At 32.8% G+C, this 19,408-nt stretch overlaps 1 protein-coding gene across 1 annotated transcript in view; it reads right to left on the reverse strand.

Annotated features, from left to right (window-relative positions):
• The window catches only part of LOC107752346 (neural Wiskott-Aldrich syndrome protein-like), a 28,916-nt gene that overhangs the window by 4,835 nt on the left and 4,673 nt on the right, over window positions 1–19,408 (reverse strand). Inside the window, exons 2-9 of the mRNA XM_016568297.1 lie at window positions 15,929–16,063; window positions 15,749–15,835; window positions 15,456–15,552; window positions 10,577–10,600; window positions 5,785–5,956; window positions 4,318–4,360; window positions 2,535–2,805; window positions 2,364–2,371 (exon numbers count right to left, since the gene is read on the reverse strand). Of these exons, the coding sequence (XP_016423783.1) occupies window positions 2,364–2,371; window positions 2,535–2,805; window positions 4,318–4,360; window positions 5,785–5,956; window positions 10,577–10,600; window positions 15,456–15,552; window positions 15,749–15,835; window positions 15,929–16,063 (837 nt within the window). The remainder of the gene's footprint in view (window positions 1–2,363; window positions 2,372–2,534; window positions 2,806–4,317; window positions 4,361–5,784; window positions 5,957–10,576; window positions 10,601–15,455; window positions 15,553–15,748; window positions 15,836–15,928; window positions 16,064–19,408) is intronic.

Below are 19,408 nucleotides of genomic sequence, written 5' to 3' on the forward strand. Positions count from 1 at the left end.
AAAAAAAAAAGAGCAACAACAAAACAATGTTGCTGGAGACGGGTTTATTGAAAATCCAAACTGATTGTCTGCCAGCAGGAGGCGCTTTGAGAGCGGTAGAACTAGCGGTTTCCCCAGTAACGGCTGCAATCAAAGCAGCTCCACTCATGAACGCTTCTTTATCAGATCAAATGAAAATGCCATCGAAACTTTTCTGAAGACAGTCGGTTCCCTTCACAGATACATTTATATAAAACACCCGCGACATTTTTTGATTTTGAAACGTGCAGTGCTCATGTTTATTCAAAGAAGTCAAACGCCACAAATAAATCAATGTATGGGAAACACTGGTAATGTATATCGTAATTAATATCGGATGTTTTAAAATCATATCACCGTTATTGAAAAAAATTATATCGCGATACATATTGATATTGAATTATTGTCCAGCCCTACTCTCCATGTATTCATGTATTGTGGTGTTCAAGTCAAGACGGAAAAATCTTATTTATGAGTTTAATGTACATGAATGCCACCACAAAGTCAGAATTATGAGTGGGTAACTTTGAACTTTCTTCAAGCCCTGAGTTTCCGAGTTGGGAGTGTGTCAGTGAGAACATATGGCAGATGCAATGGATATAACATCTCTATCGAATGCTAAATTTGTTAAAATGAATGATTTTTCCCCATTTACAATATAACATACACCTATTGTACAGTTATAATTGAATACATAATTAAATTTATAGTAACTTCAGAAATTGAATAAAAACAAAGCAAAAACACCCAAATTCATTCATCATTTTGTTTGAAACAATCGTTTAACGACATTGCTATCTTGTTCCAACCAAAGTGACTTGACCATATCTGACATTGCAATTATGACTTCCCAAATCATAAATACGAACTTCCCATGAGGACTTGAACACACCATTAGTATAGTTTAAAAGACCCCATGAAACCAAAGTTATTTATTAGCTTTGAAGCATCTGTATGCTAGTATACTTCTAGATATTGAAGAAAAATTACTTTTAGCAGATATATGCGCTTCATGTGTTCTCTTCTGTGAAACCTATAGTAATAAATGAATTACATAAATAATAGAAATAATAATAAAAAATAATGATGATAAAACATACACAAAAAAAAATCACTGAAATACATTAAATATAAATAATTTTAACAACAAGAATTTATTATTTATAATATTTACCATTTAAAATAGCTACGCAGATCCCATTTAAAGACTAAAGGAGCAGTCACATCAGCAAAAAAAAAAAAAAAAAAAACTGTAAATGTGGCCGCACCTTAATGGTTGAATATACTGCAGATACAGTTACAAATATTTTAAAAAATTACCATTTACTTATTCTATATATTATTACTACACATTCTATCAAGTCATATCAACTACAGCTAAGTAGCAATTCTTACAAGTTAATGTATGCATAAGAAAAAATATTTTCCTACTAGAATGCTGTTGCTGTCCCATTCACAGTCTTTTTAGCGGGTTGTATTATAAGCTAACAGCCATTAAAGTAAAATAAAGTTACAACCACTTCGATATCTCCCCGTCTAACTCCCCGTTTCATCTTATATGTGACCCTGGACCCTTACCAGTCATAAGTGTAAATTTCTCGAAATTGAGATTTATACATCATCTGAAAGCTGAATAAATAAGTTTGTTTGTTAGGATAGGACAATATTTGGCCGAGATACAACTATTTGAAAATCTGGAATCTGAGTGTGCAAAAAAAAATTCTAAATATTGAGAAAATCGCCTTTTAAAGTTGTCCAAATGAAGTTCTTAGCCATGCATATTACTAATCAAAAATTAAGTTTTAATATATTTACAGTAGGAAATTTACAAAATATCTTCATAGAACATGATCTTTACCTAATATCCTAATGATTTTTGGCATAAAAGAAAAATCAATAATTTTGACCCATACAATATATTTTTGGCTATTGCTACAAATATACCCCAGCGACTTAAGACTGGTTTTGTGGTCCAGGGTCACATATGTCAATACAGGAAAGAAAAGTGTCAATCTATTTCATGGGGTCAATTAAAGCTGGAGTAAGACTTTCACTCTAGAGGAAAAACCAAACAAAAGTCATGGTTTTAAGCAATCAAACATGTTTTTAAAAGATCAACGAAAGTAGACAAATGCCTCTTGAACAATCATGAAAAATATCCATATATGCACAAATGCTTTTCCATGAAGTTACATGTAGGTAAAACAGCACTTTCACATCTAAAATTTGTCCTCCAAGTGTTAAAACAGCGTTCAAAACAACCCATGCCAACTTGCAAAGATTCAGACCTCATACACATGCAAATCTAAGCAGGTTTCACTCAGAAACACACACATTCTACCTACCGCACCACCTGGGAGGACCTGAAGGAAAACCACATATACTGATCAAATATAAAATGCTAATATATGCACCCAACTACTGTATAAAATCCTCTGAGGAATGTGTTACAGCCACATTATTTTAAAGTCATAAAAAGGATATATTGGCTTTGCTGCATCGGGACAGAAAATTACTAGTTAGGGGAAGTTTTGGGCATTTTTTTCTGACAGTGGATGGTCTGACATGTGAATATGATGATGCCACAACTGGCAGGTGTTCAGTGCAGAGAGTCTGACAGCGATCAGTCTCACCTTGTCTCCTCAGCTCATTCTTCACAGCCTCTACACCGCCCTTCTTCTCAATGAAGTCGTAGATGACCTTAGACGTCTCCTTATCTTTGAGCTGGGCCTCAGAGATGCCACACATGTCAAACAGGTTCTTCAGCTCTGGGTCCAAATTATTCAACTGCAAAATAAAAACGGTAAAGTCATGAGACATTTCTTTTTTTCCTTATATAGAATAGTTACATAGTTAACAATACTGAAGTTCTGAAATTCAACAGAAATGTTTATTTGCTAGGACTGTTTCATACATGAAATACAAGTGCTTGCAAGGCAGCAAAAGAACAGTGATAAAGTTTTAAGTAGAACTAGAATTTTTAGATTTGCTGAAGAAAACGTGTTGTTTTTGACCGTGCCAAATAACTTGAATTATCATTCATTCCCATAGCAAAAATGTGCAGATAAGTGTCCAAAATGTTTTATTTAGGGTTAGGGGGTTGTTTGGATCACCAACCTTAAGTATGAGCAATAGTAATAGTGATGCTTGCCTTAGTAAGCACAACTAAATATAGTATGACCATTTTCATTTTTGGGTAAACTGTCCCTTTAATGGTTTTCAAACTTTAATCTTACCTTTAAAGCTATAATGTTTAGAAAAACTAAAAACAGAACATTAAGGCTAAAATAAATGAATACATACATATTTATTAACGATAACCTTTTTGGGTGCAAGATAATGGGAATTTAATTCTTACATTTAAAAATATAATGCTTATAGAAATTAAAATTAAATTAAGGTTTAAAACAATTTTTTTTTAAACTTATTTTAAGTCAATAACTAAAAACTTAACTAAAAGTAAAAAAATGTAAATAATTAAATTAATGAAATAGTAAATAAGTGTAAATTAATGGGGATTTTCTAACTTTTCTAATATTAAATTTACTTTAAAAGTATGTTTATAGAAACTAAAAAACTTCTTTACAATAAATAAAAAATTCTTAAAATAACATCTTTAAATGCCAGTTAATGGGGATTTTTCATTTTAAAATAAGATCATGATGATTAAAATCTTAAGAGAAATCAATGCAATTCTGCCTTGCAAGCACTACACATCATTTCCCCAGTGTTCATGCTGTTCTCAAATGTAGCACAATCCTGCCACCTTGTGGACACACTGCTTATGCTAATCATCACCGCTAAAACCCTACATTATGTCATGCTCAACATTCCAGCTGCATGCATAATGCAAACCTTAAAATGAGGCTTCTTCAGAGCATTTACATATTTTTCCAGTTAGTTAAGAGCAACAGCATCTCATTTTATTGCACCAGTAGCCTGAATTTCTAATTGCTTCATAAAAAGGCAGCAGTTTGCAATATCTCCAGTATTTCCATAACAAACAGTTTAGCATAAAGTGATTGAAAATATACACAGTGCAAATATACAGATAGCACACTGCTGTGTACACATGCAATCTGGGTAGTGTTGTGGGCGACAGGCTGCATATTCAAGCGTCAGATGCTTCAGCCTGCATGAACACAGGGCTATTGAGGCATGTCATCATGCCATTACTACACAGGTCAGCATTGTTTTCCTATGAGAGATTCTTCAATATGTATGTGAGAGCGAGTATGACAGTGAGAGCGTGTGAGTGTGTTGGTGGGGTTACAGAGCAAGTCATTGTTGTGTACTTACATCGAAGCCTGTGTTCGGATCCCATCCTACATGACCGATGTGCCTGGAAAATATTGCGTTAAGCACCGTCAGACTGGCATCAACAACAACAAATACAACACGAGGAAAGGGAATAAACTTAACCCTTGCGCTGTGCTGAAAATCCTTCCTAAATTTGTATTTTGTTTGCGAATCTTCCATTATGTTATATTATTAACCAATCTAGCATTAAATTTTTTTTTTGATCAACTTTTCTTTCAATGAGCACAGGTTTGGTATTTCTCTAGGAACTGATTTCTTTTATTTCTCTAGGAACTGACTGGCTGTAGGTCACACTGATCAGAGCAATACAGTAATAAAGCTAGTAATAAAAATTAAAGCTATATTGACAAAAAAAAAAAAAAAAATTACAATACATTAAATTAATAACAATAAAATTCACTATTTGAATGAAAACAGAAAATACTAAAATAAAATTAAATATATTAACAATATATAAAATATATATCTCAATAATACTAAATTAACACAGGCATAAGCTCAGATCAATGAGGCGTAAGATCAATCATTTCCAAAAAGAAATACAAAATCTTAAAGAATGTGTTAATGTGTTAATGTGAAAAGAAAACTATCTGACAGAAAGACTTAAATATTTAGTAATACTATTGAAATACTACGACTACTAATAATAATGCTAAATGACATTCATGCAAATTTTAATTAATTTCTTTAAACAATTAAGTAAATATTTTTAAAATGTAATAACATTTTCAAGTTTAAGGTAATGTGGATTTCAAACTTTAAGCTTAAATTTCTTTAAAAGCAGAATGTTTACAGAAACAAAAACACATTAAGGCTAAAATAAAAAATTGTTTTTTTTATTAAAATTAACATTTCTTCGGTAAAAAAAAAAAAAAAGTAAACTTTTTTTAAGTTAATTACATTTTCAAGTGTAATTTAATGGGGATTTTTAAAAACTTTAATCTTACATTTCTTTAAAAGGTACAAGTTCTATAGAAACTAATATAGCACATTAAACAGATACATATTTAAATAAGAACTTTTGAAGCTAATAATAATTTTAAGTTAGTTAATAGGATTTTCTAATTTTAGGCTTAAAATTATTTTAGGGTATACCGTTTATGGAAACTAAAATCAGCACCAACTCTATAGAAAATAAATAAATGTCTTTTAAGATACGTTTTTAAAATTGGGGGAAAAAATCCTAAAAAGTTGTCCAATTCGTTAACATTAACTAGCATTTTTCGTGTAAAAGATTAAAAACATAAAATCGAAACTACAAATATTATAAGTTGCAGTGACTGTTTTTGAGCATACGGACAGAAAAAGACATGAGAATAAAAATAAAGCCTCATTGGAAATAACCACCCCCCCCAAAAAGCAGCATGACAGCATTTTAATATGCATTACTGATGTCACTTCCTGCCAACACAGGAAGTACTGAAACTGCTATACTTAAAGACTCACTGGAAGTTGCTTGGTGTCCCAATGTCAGCCTTTGTCAACTTCCGACTGCCCTTGCCCTTCTTTTTCTTCTTGTTAAGGCCACTGTGCACCATGTTATTCTTATGGGACACATTAAGTTTGTTGTTTATCTCGGGATTCTTGATGTCCACCGTTGCCATCAGGAGAGTGGGTCCTGGGCACATGACAAAACTGATTAGCTGCTGCCTGAGAATCACCAACCCGTTGCACACATTTCCCTGTGAGAGTGACAGGAGTCGTCTCTGGCCGAGCTCTTTCAACAACAGCTGATTCTGTCCAGCGTAAGCAAAGAGGGGGCGGCCCAATGAATGAATCACACACATTCCTGGAAGTTCATGTATTCAAAGACCAGATGATGCTGGTGTGGTAAGAACAACAACAAATATAATAATAATAATAATAATGTAAAAAAAAAAAATAGAAATCTGTTTAAAATGTCTGGTATCAGTAGTACAAACTTCATACAAATTGCTCTGATAAATAATTAAACAAACAAATAAATAAAATTCTTCATTTCAACTACATTTCATAAGATTTGTTTCATTCAAATAAACATGACCGCATTGAGCAAATATATCATTGACCACACGACCAAAAGCGAAACACTCTGAATCATGACACATATACCATGTCGTCATGATTCTCATCGCAGCAACATGTGGGTGATAAAAAGCAGCTTTCATAGAAAGGAACGCTGCTGGAACAACAGGCTTTGTGTCAAACTTTCCCCAAAACCACAAGCATTAGCTAGCAGTCGCTTTCAAGACAGCCGGAGAGTTCAATCTTACCACAGAGCCATGGACGACATCTATATGATGCTGTTCAAAAATAACAACTTATTACATAATAACAATAAATTAATCACCATAACACCTTTGAATTGCTGTGTTCAGAATGGAAAAGTAACGCAATTAATTTGTTACATTAATTATTCACTTCTTACCTAACAGCAATTCACTCACAAGTTGATATTTTATGCATTTTTTTATTTTCAAATGTATAAATGCATATAGTTATTATTGTTAAATAATAATAACTGCGCATAAAAAAGTACACATAAAATGCATAAGTATTATTATTAAATAATAATAATAAATAAGGATTATATTAAAATATAATGGCATACATAGCTTTATTATTATTATTATACAATTTTTGCAATGGCATTAATAATAATAATTCTGTTCATGTGTCAAAATGTATAAGTAAAATGCATAAATATAATTATTGTTATCATTATGTTTGACATTATATTTAAGTTTTTCTTAATCGGTTTATGTATCAAATATGTATAAATAAAATGTTTAAACATCATAAACTATTGTTATTATTATTATTATTATTATAATTTAGTCATTATTATAATGTTTATGTAGTCATAATTCTTTGTGCAAGATTGAGGAATAAAAAAAAGAAAAAAAGTCATATTATATTGATGATTTTTTATGGAATCAAAAAACTGCCCCAAATTATTGTTAAAAAATAAATCTTTATTTAAAACGGCTTATCCCTTTCAAAAATGTCCAACTGTATCTCAAAAGCTACAATCCAAAACACTAGAGACCACACTATATCTAACACTGAGCAATAATAATAATAATTCTCTTGATGTTATTAAAATATAATGGCATACATAGCTTTATTATTATTATTATACAATTTTTGCAATGGCATTAATAATAATAATTCTGTTCATGTATCAAAATGTATAAGTAAAATGCATAAATATAATTATTGTTATCATTATGTTTGACATTATATTTAAGTTTTTGTTAATCGGTTTATGTATCAAATATGTATAAATAAAATGTTTAAACATCATAAACTATTGTTATTATTATTATTATTATTATAATTTAGTCATTATTATAATGTTTATGTAGTCATAATTCTTTGTGCAAGATTGAGGAATAAAAAAAAGAAAAAAAGTCATATTATATTGATGATTTTTTATGGAATCAAAAAACTGCCCCAAATTATTGTTAAAAAATAAATCTTTATTTAAAACGGCTTATCCCTTTCAAAAATGTCCAACTGTATCTCAAAAGCTACAATCCAAAACACTAGAGACCACACTATATCTAACACTGAGCAATAATAATAATAATTCTCTTGATGTAGACTAAAATTTTTAATCAATTTAAAATAAAACAAAATGAAATAACCCTCGACAGAACTTTAAAATGTTCATCTTCACTCTACAAACTCCTTAAAAAGTTACAAGAAACTTCTGAAAATACCCAAGCGACGCTTTACTCACATCCACGACCCAGTTTAGGAGCACACGCTCACTTCTTCACTAGAATCGTGAGGAGTCACAGCAGAGCTGCTAAACCCCTAACTTGGGCGAGAGCCACGAGCTTCCTGTGACCTCTACCGTGACCCAGAGCACCTCCCAAGAGGACGTCCTCTGTAGAGATGGAGGGTCTGTCACCGCTGAATTTCAGCAGCGTATTAAGACAAGGCTGAGGCAAAGGCGCGTTCAGTTCATCCCCTGACAACACCAAGCATCGCAGGGGCACCAAGCTCCCATCTGGCCTCGAAACGCTCTCTAAAAACTCCTCGGATGGGGCGGACAGGAAGGTCGTGCAGAACATCATCTCATCTGTGGCCCAGCATTAAGGCGTGAAGCTATGGTAGCTAGCTAATTTCACCGCAGCAGGAGGCTAGCGAGCCAAGCAGCCTCAAACCAGCCTCAAAGCTGAGATGCTCTTTAAACCAATTGTGAGTGTTTTGTGATCTGGCCGCCCACCAAACCAATCCCTCTCATGCTAGTCGAATCCTGAAAAATTACAAATGCGGAATATTACGTAAGGAACTGCTAATCCAGTTTAATCTCTGAAATTTGCTGTAAGCATTACAAGTCTTCAACTGCAGGCAAAGCCACACACTTTTTATAATACACAAGTGTGTTTTTGACTTGGTTCAGTGGAGAATGGCAGCGAATCTCTGATTAGCTTCTCTACTCATCAATGCTGAACTGAAAACACCGTTATATCAGAGATAAAGAGGCCACACTGAGCATGTTCAGTCAGATATCAACCACCAATCTAGTTACACAATGAGGAAGCGGAAGGGAAGGAAATGTGCTGGAGAAAGATTACATTTGCTTTTTTTCTGCAGGTGGACACCTTACACAACACAAATACATTCTGTTCTTTGAGAACGGAACGACGTGTCGCATAAATCTGATTTGAACAACTTCATTCTTCACAGTGTTGTCAAGCAGGGCACAATATGGTTGGATCAACAGCTATAAATTGTGAATGTGAATTTGAAATGTGAACAGATTGGAGGGAGGGGAAAAAAAATTGAACTGGCCTCCAGAGCTGCCGTAACAAATCTAGGACAAATATGTTGATTTAACGTCATGGATAATAACATTTCAGACTGGAAATGATTCTGACTGGCTGGTAATGCTAAAAAAAAAAAATAGGCTGAATCCCTTGGAAAGTGTAAATACTGTGGTGTTATCAAAACATTGCTCTGTTTGTTTGAGACTCCTGACCTGCCAACAACACTGGCTGAACCAATAGTGTGAGTTAGGGGGCGGGACTATCTGTTTGGTCAACCAATGGCTGACGCAGGGAGTGTTCAGGATTATTTTCGCACTTCGGTTTGATGTTTATGGCGCCAAAAATTACAATTCACATTTAATTACCACAAGAAATCAAACTTATAATAGCAATTTAAATGTACAGTCTTTTTCTTTCAGGAAAATTAACCAAATAAATTTCATGGCACAAGGGTGTACACAATTTGAATTATACTTAATTTATTTTGAATGTATTTTTTAATTAATAAATTATTAAATTCTTTTAAATCAAATAAATAAAAATTATGCATTTACAATTATTTTTACAATAAAAAATACAAATATAAAAATTATATATAAATCTATTTATAAAATCATATAATTAAAAACATCACTACATTATAATTTATTTATTTTTTTAAATACAAGCATCTGACTAGCAATAGTAAGTCTGGTTCAGTGTTTTGTAAAATAAAGTACAATAAAAATAACAGTATAATAATAATAATAATTATATATATATAATAATAATAGATGAGCCCTCAAATATCCCATGCCCCAAATTATTGCTTCAATAGGAAATACTCTGGAATAAAAAAAATAAATAAAATAAAATAAAAAAAAAAACACTTAATTTGGTTTGATATTTTCTGTAGCATTCTTTTTTTTTTAAATAAAGTATAATAAAATTAAAATAAATAGGACTGTAAGTAGCATCACACATATCCTGTTACAGGCTACTGACATGGAGCAAACAAGATTTGGTAACTAGCAACATCGCTTCTAAGGGATGTCAAACCAGTGCCGTAACCCTGATAAAAGATCTATGAGAAATTCTAACCAAGTAAAACTAAGTGAGGAAACGTGGTCTCTTTGATGTAATTGAATTGGCGAGAGCCGCAGTAGTGCAGTGGAATGGAATGGTCCATGTGGCATACATATGGCTCCCAGCGCACAGATTGACCTCAGGCTTCCAGTCAGGGGTTGAACGCTACTCTCATCTAGGTCACGTACAATGCGGATGTGTGTTTGTGTGAATCACGCTCATGCCTGACGACGCTCACACAAGAATAGGTTTTGATTTCTGTGGAAGATACATTATGTGTATTTCAGCATAGTTCTGTCAAAAAGGGGATTTAAAAAAACAAACAAAAAAACAACAGCAGCAAACACAAACTGATTAGCTCTTACAACATTAGGAGTAAACTCATGAGTGAATGTAAGTACCAGGACACATACCATTTGGTGGGTCACGCCTTTTCTCTGCAAAAACAAAATTAACATTGTTAAAATGTGGAGGCCGAGTTAAGACTAGTGAGGTCAGTAACAGAGGAAAAGAGCTGGTAGGTCGCCCAAAGGAGAAGGGAATGGTTAAATTACGTTAGTTAGAAAGGTTAGGGAAGGAGATGGTAAAAGAGGTGCCCTGAGCTCTGCAACCTTTCGCAATACACTAACATCCACAAAATCATGGTTTTATTTAAGCTTTATTTTATCCTTTTTTTTTTATTTTTTAAATCAACTGGCAGGTTTATCATCACATTTTTAGCACCATCATTTGTGGTTCATTCATATGCAAACTTATAATATTCTTATAACCTTGATCTTAAAGGTGAAGTGTTTATCTATTCTTCTACTGTGAAAATTAGTGAGGTCAGTAACAGAGGAAAAGAGCCGGTAGGTCACCCAAAGGAGAAGGGAATGGTTAAATTACGTTAGTTAGAAAGGTTAGGGAAGGAGATGGTAAAAAGAGGTGCCCTGAGCTCTGCACCCTTTCGCTATACACTAACATCCACAAAATCATGGTTTTATTTAAGCTTTATTTTATCCTTTTTTTTTTATTTTTTAAATCAACTGGCAGGTTTATCATCACATTTTTAGCACCATCATTTGTGGTTCATTCATATGCAAACTTATAATATTCTTATAACCTTGATCTTAAAGGTGAAGTGTTTATCTATTCTTCTACTGTGAAAATGTTAAAAGACTTGCTCCTTTTTTATCTCAATCACAGTTGCTCAGCAATTTCATATTTTTAAAAGCTCTCAAACACATATTTCATCTTTATTTTATAATGTGTGTGTATATACACACACAATTATACTTTAATTTAATGATATTTTATTATGTTTTTACAGCTCTTAAAAGTGACATTGCCGAGCAACTGCTAAAACACATTAAAATCCAAATATTATTATACCTAATAATTCAGTAAAATAAAAATAAATATTACACAATATCATTCAAAATGTAGGCTCGGTAAGACTGACGTCTGTAAGAAAGAAAAATGTTTTTCAAACAGTTTCCTCATCAAGACTGCATTTATTTGATCAAAAATATGGCAAAATAGTAATATAGTGAAATATTTTTACAATTTAAAATAACTTTTATATTTAATTTTTTTTAAATGCAATTATTTGCTGTGATGACAAAGCTGAATTTTTAGCATCATTACTACATGATCACTTGATCCTTCAGAAATCCTTCTAATATGCTGATTTGGTGCTCAAGTAATTCTTATCATCAATGTTGAAAACAGCTCTGCTGCTTCATGTTTTTGTGGAAACGGTGATACATTTGTTTTTCCAGGATTCTTTGAACAAAAAAATTCAAAAGAGGAGCATTTATTTGAAATAGAACTTTTAGCAACGTTATATATGTTTGCACTGTACTTTTGATCAATTTGATGCATCCTTGATGAAAAAAGTAAAAAAAAATTTTTTTTTTATTAAATTAAAAATAATAATAATACATGTGTGGGAATAAATAAACTACTCACTGGCAGAAGCATTTACTGTAATATACTGAAATATTTACAGTATTTTCCAATAACAAGAGAGAATAAAAATCACAATATAATTTTAATCCATTTTAAATTCCATCTGGTGTCACTAATAACAACATGTTCCACACTTCACCTTTAACACCCAGAAGATAACTGAACGATTCACTGTATGCAAATGCAATCAAACTGCACAAGAAGTGATCCAACATGTTTGTTCGGAATGCGACCACATTAAACGTAAAGAGAGGCAGGCAAGGCAGACATAGGAGGCGTATAAGGCACCAGGGGCCTCTTTAAAAATCAGTTAGTGCAGATAGAAGCCTAAACTTCAAAGCCCAGCATGCAAACCAGAGCAGGAAGTACTGGAACCCAGCCAGGAAGTGAGGAGAGAGACTGCTGCGTTTACAAGAGAGACATGAGGAGAAAAGGCCCACTGTGAAGGTTTTACAACACACCCTATGGAGAGAAAACCAGCACACTTGCTACACTATAACAGATTACAACTACAGACTGAGAAGAACAGGAGGAAAGACGGGGAGAGATAAACAACTGCAAATGTGCAGCCGACTTTATTCAACAATTCGTCTCTGTGTCTCTCCGCATCACCGTAGCGCCATTTTGGAGAATATCCACTGAACGCAAGCAGCGTACGCTCTTCTGTGTAAGCCGCGCTGCACGGATGCGCTGTTTGTTCAAATCAAAGCGTAAATACACGTAGAAAACGTATCCTTGTGTCGCGGCTGACACAGAAGAGCGTACGCTGCTTGCGTTCAGCGGTTTTTCAACAAATTTCATTTTAGGGTGGAGTATCCCTTTAATAAATGAGCGTGTTGACGGAAAAGTTCACCCAAAAATTAAAATCTCATCCGCATGTTATAACAAACCCATATGACTGGCTTTCTACTGTGGAACACAAAAGGAGATTTAAATAATGTGCTATTCACTCTTTTCCATGAAATTACAATGATGACTGGAGCTTTCAAGCTTCAAAAACAGACAACCCTCTACATTGCGAGTAAATCACTCGCATATGCGACTAAATCTTCACTCTGGCGACTAAATGATGTCTAATATTAGCCAATTGCTAATAAATTCTCAGATTTTACTCGCCAGTGTGTGAGTTGGAGGCTAAGTATAAGTTTAGCTCAGATATATTTTCACTCGCCGAACACTCTCTGACTGAGCGCTTCAGAGTTTCACTCTCCGCCAAGCGATCTGTGCTGTTTTTCAGTTCATCTGAATGGATGTGCAACGCACCTGTATTTAACGTACCGTAAACTCTAGTGTGAAGGCGCACGACTCGCCGTCGCTTTGTTTCACACACACGCAGAGAGAGAGAGAATTGATGCGCTACCTATGCGCACTACATGTAAACGATATTCTTTGTATTTTGCTGTCAAAATAACGGAGTTCCATTGGAATTCTTCAGCTTTTAAGAACTACCGCTTTCTCCGGTAGTGGGCGGAACTAATGCGCAAACAGCAATCTCATTGGCTGGCGCTCACCTATTATCGTCCCTGTTTTGATTTAAGCAAATCAGTTCGAGCGAACGCACACAACCTGATTAATATTCATGAATCCAGTAGCTCATTAATCCTTAGTGAGTTTTAAATTTAAATCCTTATTAGTAGAATTCGTATCATTATTATCTAATCAGTATTTCTGTTAGCTTTTCCCCAATTATTTTTAAAAAATTTTTACAGAAACACTGAATGACCAAAAAAGCACCACCACCAGTCCGAAGTTCAGTTAAAATGACTAATATGCATTCATACATGGTTATCAAGTTTTAATTCTAATTACAAAAGTTATCATTAAATAACATTGATTATCATATTATAATGCTTGACTGACTGATGTTAAGAGTGTACTTTCAGATATTTATAAAACTGTGCCATTTCACAAACAAACATATACATACATATATATAAGTCTGGCGAGTAAACTAAAAAATTTACTAGCCAATGGCGATTCAATTGCCAAGGTGTTCGTAGAGGGCTGACAGACTAAAATTTAGGTCTTCATTCACTGAATCAGTTGAGTTGAATCCAAAAACTGGAATGTCTGATTCTAAGATGAAACATCACTATTCTCATGCTAAGAGGAACTGGACTGTATGTTCAGATTTTAACTAATAACAATATAAATTTTGGTCTGTTCCTTGCTCAAAACTATTATATGATTTTACAAATTCACAAGTCATACAAGCCATTTTTTCTGGTCATTTTAAAGCTTAATAACTCCAGTTCTCATGAACTTTCCTTCTACTGAAAGAAGTGGAAAGTGTAGCTGGATATTCGTTCTTATTTAATTATTTTGTAATAGAGAAGTTCATTATTTATTTGTTTTAGATATTGCTATATCAGAATCAAAGGCTATAAGTTTAGAAAAAATATTTGTTGGTTTATTTGTTATTATGTTTGTTTTTTATTTATTTCCAAATCAGAATCAAATGCTTTATTCATGGTAAAATAAACAACGTGTTTATTTATCTTTGTACTCGAGGTCGACTGATGAATTTTACTGGTACTGATAGCTAAGCTGGACCATACAACTGATAGTTTTTAAAATAGATACTGAATGAAAACTGAAACAGTGAAAAAAAAACAGTATTGAACCACACATTTAAAATGGAATAAAAAAAAGATTAAAATTAAATAATAATTGTACATTGATCAATTTTAGTTCATTAATGTAAACTTCAGTCAATTAAACTTTAAAATGTTTAAATCTATTAGTAAATGTTGAAATTAATACACTAACAATTAACAATAATTCCAAAAACTATCAGTATGGATTTTTGCAGAAACCTGATAGTTCCAGTAACCAACTATCGGTGCCGATTAATCGGCATAAGCGATCCATCATTCGACCTCTAGTTTGAACTTTTATTTATTGCTATATGCATGCATTTTTTTCTGTATTTATAGCTATATCAGAATCAAAATAAGAATCAATTAAATTAAACAATATACAATTGTGCGCAGAAAGAAGAAAGTCATACACATTATGTAATATGGTATGTAATGATTATGAGTAAATAATTAAAATTCTCATTTTTGGGTGAACTATTATGAAAAACACAGATTTGGGAGAAAGAAATATATGTTTTAGACAATAATAAGGTTTTAGACATAATTTAGATTACTACTGAATGTAAAGCATATTAGTTGGGAGTGAGTTCACCCAAAAATAAAACTGAATTGAGACTGAAAAAGAAAGACATATGGATTGGACTTGGAACAACATATGGGTGAGTAAATGCCATAATTAAATTTTTTGGTGAACCATTATCCCTTTAAAGGAAAGGAAAGAAATTAAAACCAGCACATTTACCAGTTTTCCTCTGTCGTCTGTTGAGCAGTTCGTTAAGTGCACTCCGAAATCGTTTGGCTTCCTCTTCACTGGCAAAGTTGAGGCCCATCTGACAAGACTAAAGAGCAAAACACACCATATGACCAAAAAAGCCAGATCACATCCTCACTAATGCTAAAAGCAGCTTTACAAGAAAGACAAGAAAGCGACTAGCCAAACAAACTTTTCCACAGAACATCTCTGGCTAGTTTCCTCTGTTTGCTTTCTTGCTAATGGTCAACAACGTGAAATATATATATAAAAAAAAAACTCACATCTCCGGCAAAGGTAATGAAGTAGGCTCTCGAACAAATGACCATGAAATTATTGTAGAGCTCCTGCTCAAACTTTGCTTTTCCATCCTGCAAAAATGAGAAACAAGATATTTTACATATCACATGCACGAACTGCTAAGTCTGATATCTTTGCTGTTTATTTGCTCTCAGAGAGCTCACCTTGATATCAAAGACACGGATAAAATAAGACCTCTGAGGGTTGTCTTTCACCAAACAGGCCACACCACAGCACCTCTTGTACCAGGACGAGCCCCTGTCTGCCCCGTACACCTGGACCACCGCTGAGCACAATGTCTGCAAAAAGATAAAGAATCATGAACTTCATGAAACAAGCTAAATACACAATTATCGATCATCCTAAAATTAAGATCAAAGCTGTTTTTGATAATGTTTTTCAAAAAATACTTCATTAAGGGAATAAAATGAAAATTTTCTAAAAATGTACTCACCCTCAGCCCATTCAAGATGTAGATGAGTTTGTTTCTTCATCGGATCAGATTTGGAGAAATGTCGCATTACATCACTTGCTCATCAATGGATCCTCTGCAGTGAATGGGTGCCGTCAGAATGAGAGTACAAACAGCTGATAAAAACATCACAATAACCCACAAGTAATTCACACGACCCCAGTCCATAAAGTTAAATCGCCTTAATGATGGATGTTTTTTTTACAAACACGCAGCATCTCAATTCACAATACATTCACTGATGGACTGGAGTCTTGTGGATTATTGTGATGTTTTTATCAGCTGTTTGGACTCTCATTCTGATGGCACCCATTCACTGCAGAGGATCCATTGGTGAGCAAGTGATGTAATTCTACATTTCTCCAAATCTGTTCACATAAAAACACTTTCAGTTTGGGTGAATTATTCCTTTGATAAATTTGATCTATCAAAGCATCCAAACATATCTGAAATCCTACAGAAAGTACAGACTTTAGTATAAATAAAATAAACACACTTTATAAATAATTAATAATTGTGAAATATGACAGAAATTCTCAAGTTTTTCCAATCTTAAAGTTTATAAAAAATAATAATAAAACGGCTATCTTGGTTACTATCTTAAGTACAAATTAAAAAGGCAACGCACCAACACTGACATGTTCATCCTCTTATGAAATTACTCTCATCACCTGCATTTTCAATTTCAGGGCTGCATTTTGGACAGAGCTGCATATTAATATCTTGGAGAAACTGTAAACATCAAAAAATGCATAGAAATCAGTGTATGAATACTGCATGATGTTGTTTGCTGCACACACTGGCCACTGCAGATATCAAATACTGCTGTAATTTAAACTGCAGCCAAGTACTTGGAGACACATTTGATGGGGCATTTTATTCTCTCTCCATAGGGACTCTTACTCGAAGAGTGTCTGCGTTCCATGCACATGACCCAAAGCAGCATTTCGAACACTTTTTCAGGACACGGGTTACCGAAAGGAAAAATAGGCCGGTGTCTTGGCAATACTGTCATAGGGAGGACAGTCAAGATCGCACAGAAGATGAAATATTTTCCATGGACAAGTAACACTCGCATTCACACACATGCAGGCGTATGCTGAGCAATTACAGGAGACCAAAGAAACCTTGTCCTGTGCTTTAACGCACACATTAGACAGAAACATTTCTGATGAAAGCATTCAACTAGCCATTGAACAAAAAAGATTTTAATGAAGTATCTGATCAATACAGACCTATAAAATTTTCATTAAGCAATAACTTAAGAAACCGCCTGTCAGCAGGACTGCAACAACCCTGAATAATTGAACAAATAAACCAACAGATTAAACAATTATCAAAAATATTCTGATCAATTGATTAACAGAAAAATAAACGGATTAACCAATGATCAACTTTTATTAAAATAAGTGTGCATATAAGAAGAATGAATCGTGGAGTTTGTAATTCAATAAGTACTAATTCATTTATAATATTTTACTGAATTATAAAAAAAAGAATTCAATAAACAATTCAGTACTTTAATTGGTTTCATAAATTGAAGAATTCTCTAATCAGATTAAAAGAAATACTTCACAGTTTAAGAGATTATGAAGTCAACATTTTATCAAAGATTTTATAAACTTTGAATTGACTTTTACAATTGAATTGAATTAGACAATTAGCAATCTGACTAACAGAAATAAGCAGATGAACTCATTAATAAAAGTAACTGGATTAATCAATTGAATAAATGTTTCTCAAAAGTATTCTAATTAATTGCTTGCAATTTTAAATCAAATTAATCAATAACTAACTGAATACATACATTTCTTAAAAGTAACTTGATTAATAGATTTGATTTTTTTTTTTAAATAATCAAATTAATTGATAATCGATTGAAGAAATAAGGTTCTTAAAATTAAATGATTGAAAATTTTAATTAATTATCAAAAGTAATCTGATTAAAGAAATACTTCACTGATTAATAAATTATAGTCTAAATTTATCAAACATTTAATAAACTTTGACTTTTAATCAATTAAGCTACTGATTATTTCTCCAATAAATCAATGAAAAATAACCTGATTATCTAAAGAAATAATAGACATTAATCAATTAAGTCTATTCAAGTATTGAACATATTGTTGTGAATTTTCATGACTCTAAATAATAAACCATTTATTCTTTGAATTCATTCATCTGAAAAAGTAATAAAAAAAAACATCTACACGTAACAACAGAGAGAGGCAGGAAAAAGAGAATGCTGGGTAGTCCACTCATTGCGATCCTGCCACGTCAGTAACAGGAGGATCAATGAAACAAGCCTTTCCTTCATTTCTTCTGATGAAAAACTGTTTCTCACTCTCTAGTCTGCACATTCAGCATTTGAATACGAGCACTCATTTCATCTTGGTGGGCCGAGTGATTCAAGGACATCGCTAAACCTTCAACTACTGTACTGAGAGTTCAGCAAGTTCAAGAACAAGTCGAGTTTCCATATGACATAAACAATATACTCTCACTGGATTCAAAGCGGCCAAACACTCATACTGATATGTAAACCTATACGTTTGATCGCACTCAACAAATACTGAACGCAACTAGGGCTGGGTACCGTTCACATTTTAACCGGTACGGTACCGGTATCTTTACCTGAATTTCAGTGCCGGTACCCAACGGTACCTTTTTTCGGTACTTTACTCTGTGTAATTACAAAAACATTTATTCCAGTGAAAAAATAAGTCCAAAAGTCACAATTTCAAAATTTTGAACAATAGGGCCCTACACACTTTTTCTTTCTTTCTTTTTTTCACCCAGAAATTCTTGTTTTAATTTTTCTGAAAATCAAATGAAGGCATTAAACATTTAATTTTAAATCAAATGAAAATTAAAAGAAAAAAAACTGTGTGAATATTCCTTTAAAACATTTTTAATAGGCTAATAATTGTATTATTTTTTTTCTACAATTAAGTCTGGTTGTAATATTTATTTTTATCATTTAATTGTTTTATTTAAATTTGATAGAAAATGGAATATTTAAAATGTACATTATACTGTACAAAAGTAATACAAGAGTAATATATTTCTGTTACATGTTAAACCGTACTTTTATTTTGACAGGTTGCCATGAAGTTTCTGTGTGTATACAGTATGATGATGCTAGTTTTCTCAAATGAAACGGTAAAATTCT

The sequence above is a fragment of the Sinocyclocheilus rhinocerous genome, unplaced genomic scaffold (assembly GCF_001515625.1).
Source record: "Sinocyclocheilus rhinocerous isolate Xijiao unplaced genomic scaffold, SAMN03320098_v1.1 scaffold861, whole genome shotgun sequence".
Classification (NCBI taxonomy): Eukaryota; Metazoa; Chordata; class Actinopteri; order Cypriniformes; family Cyprinidae; genus Sinocyclocheilus; species Sinocyclocheilus rhinocerous.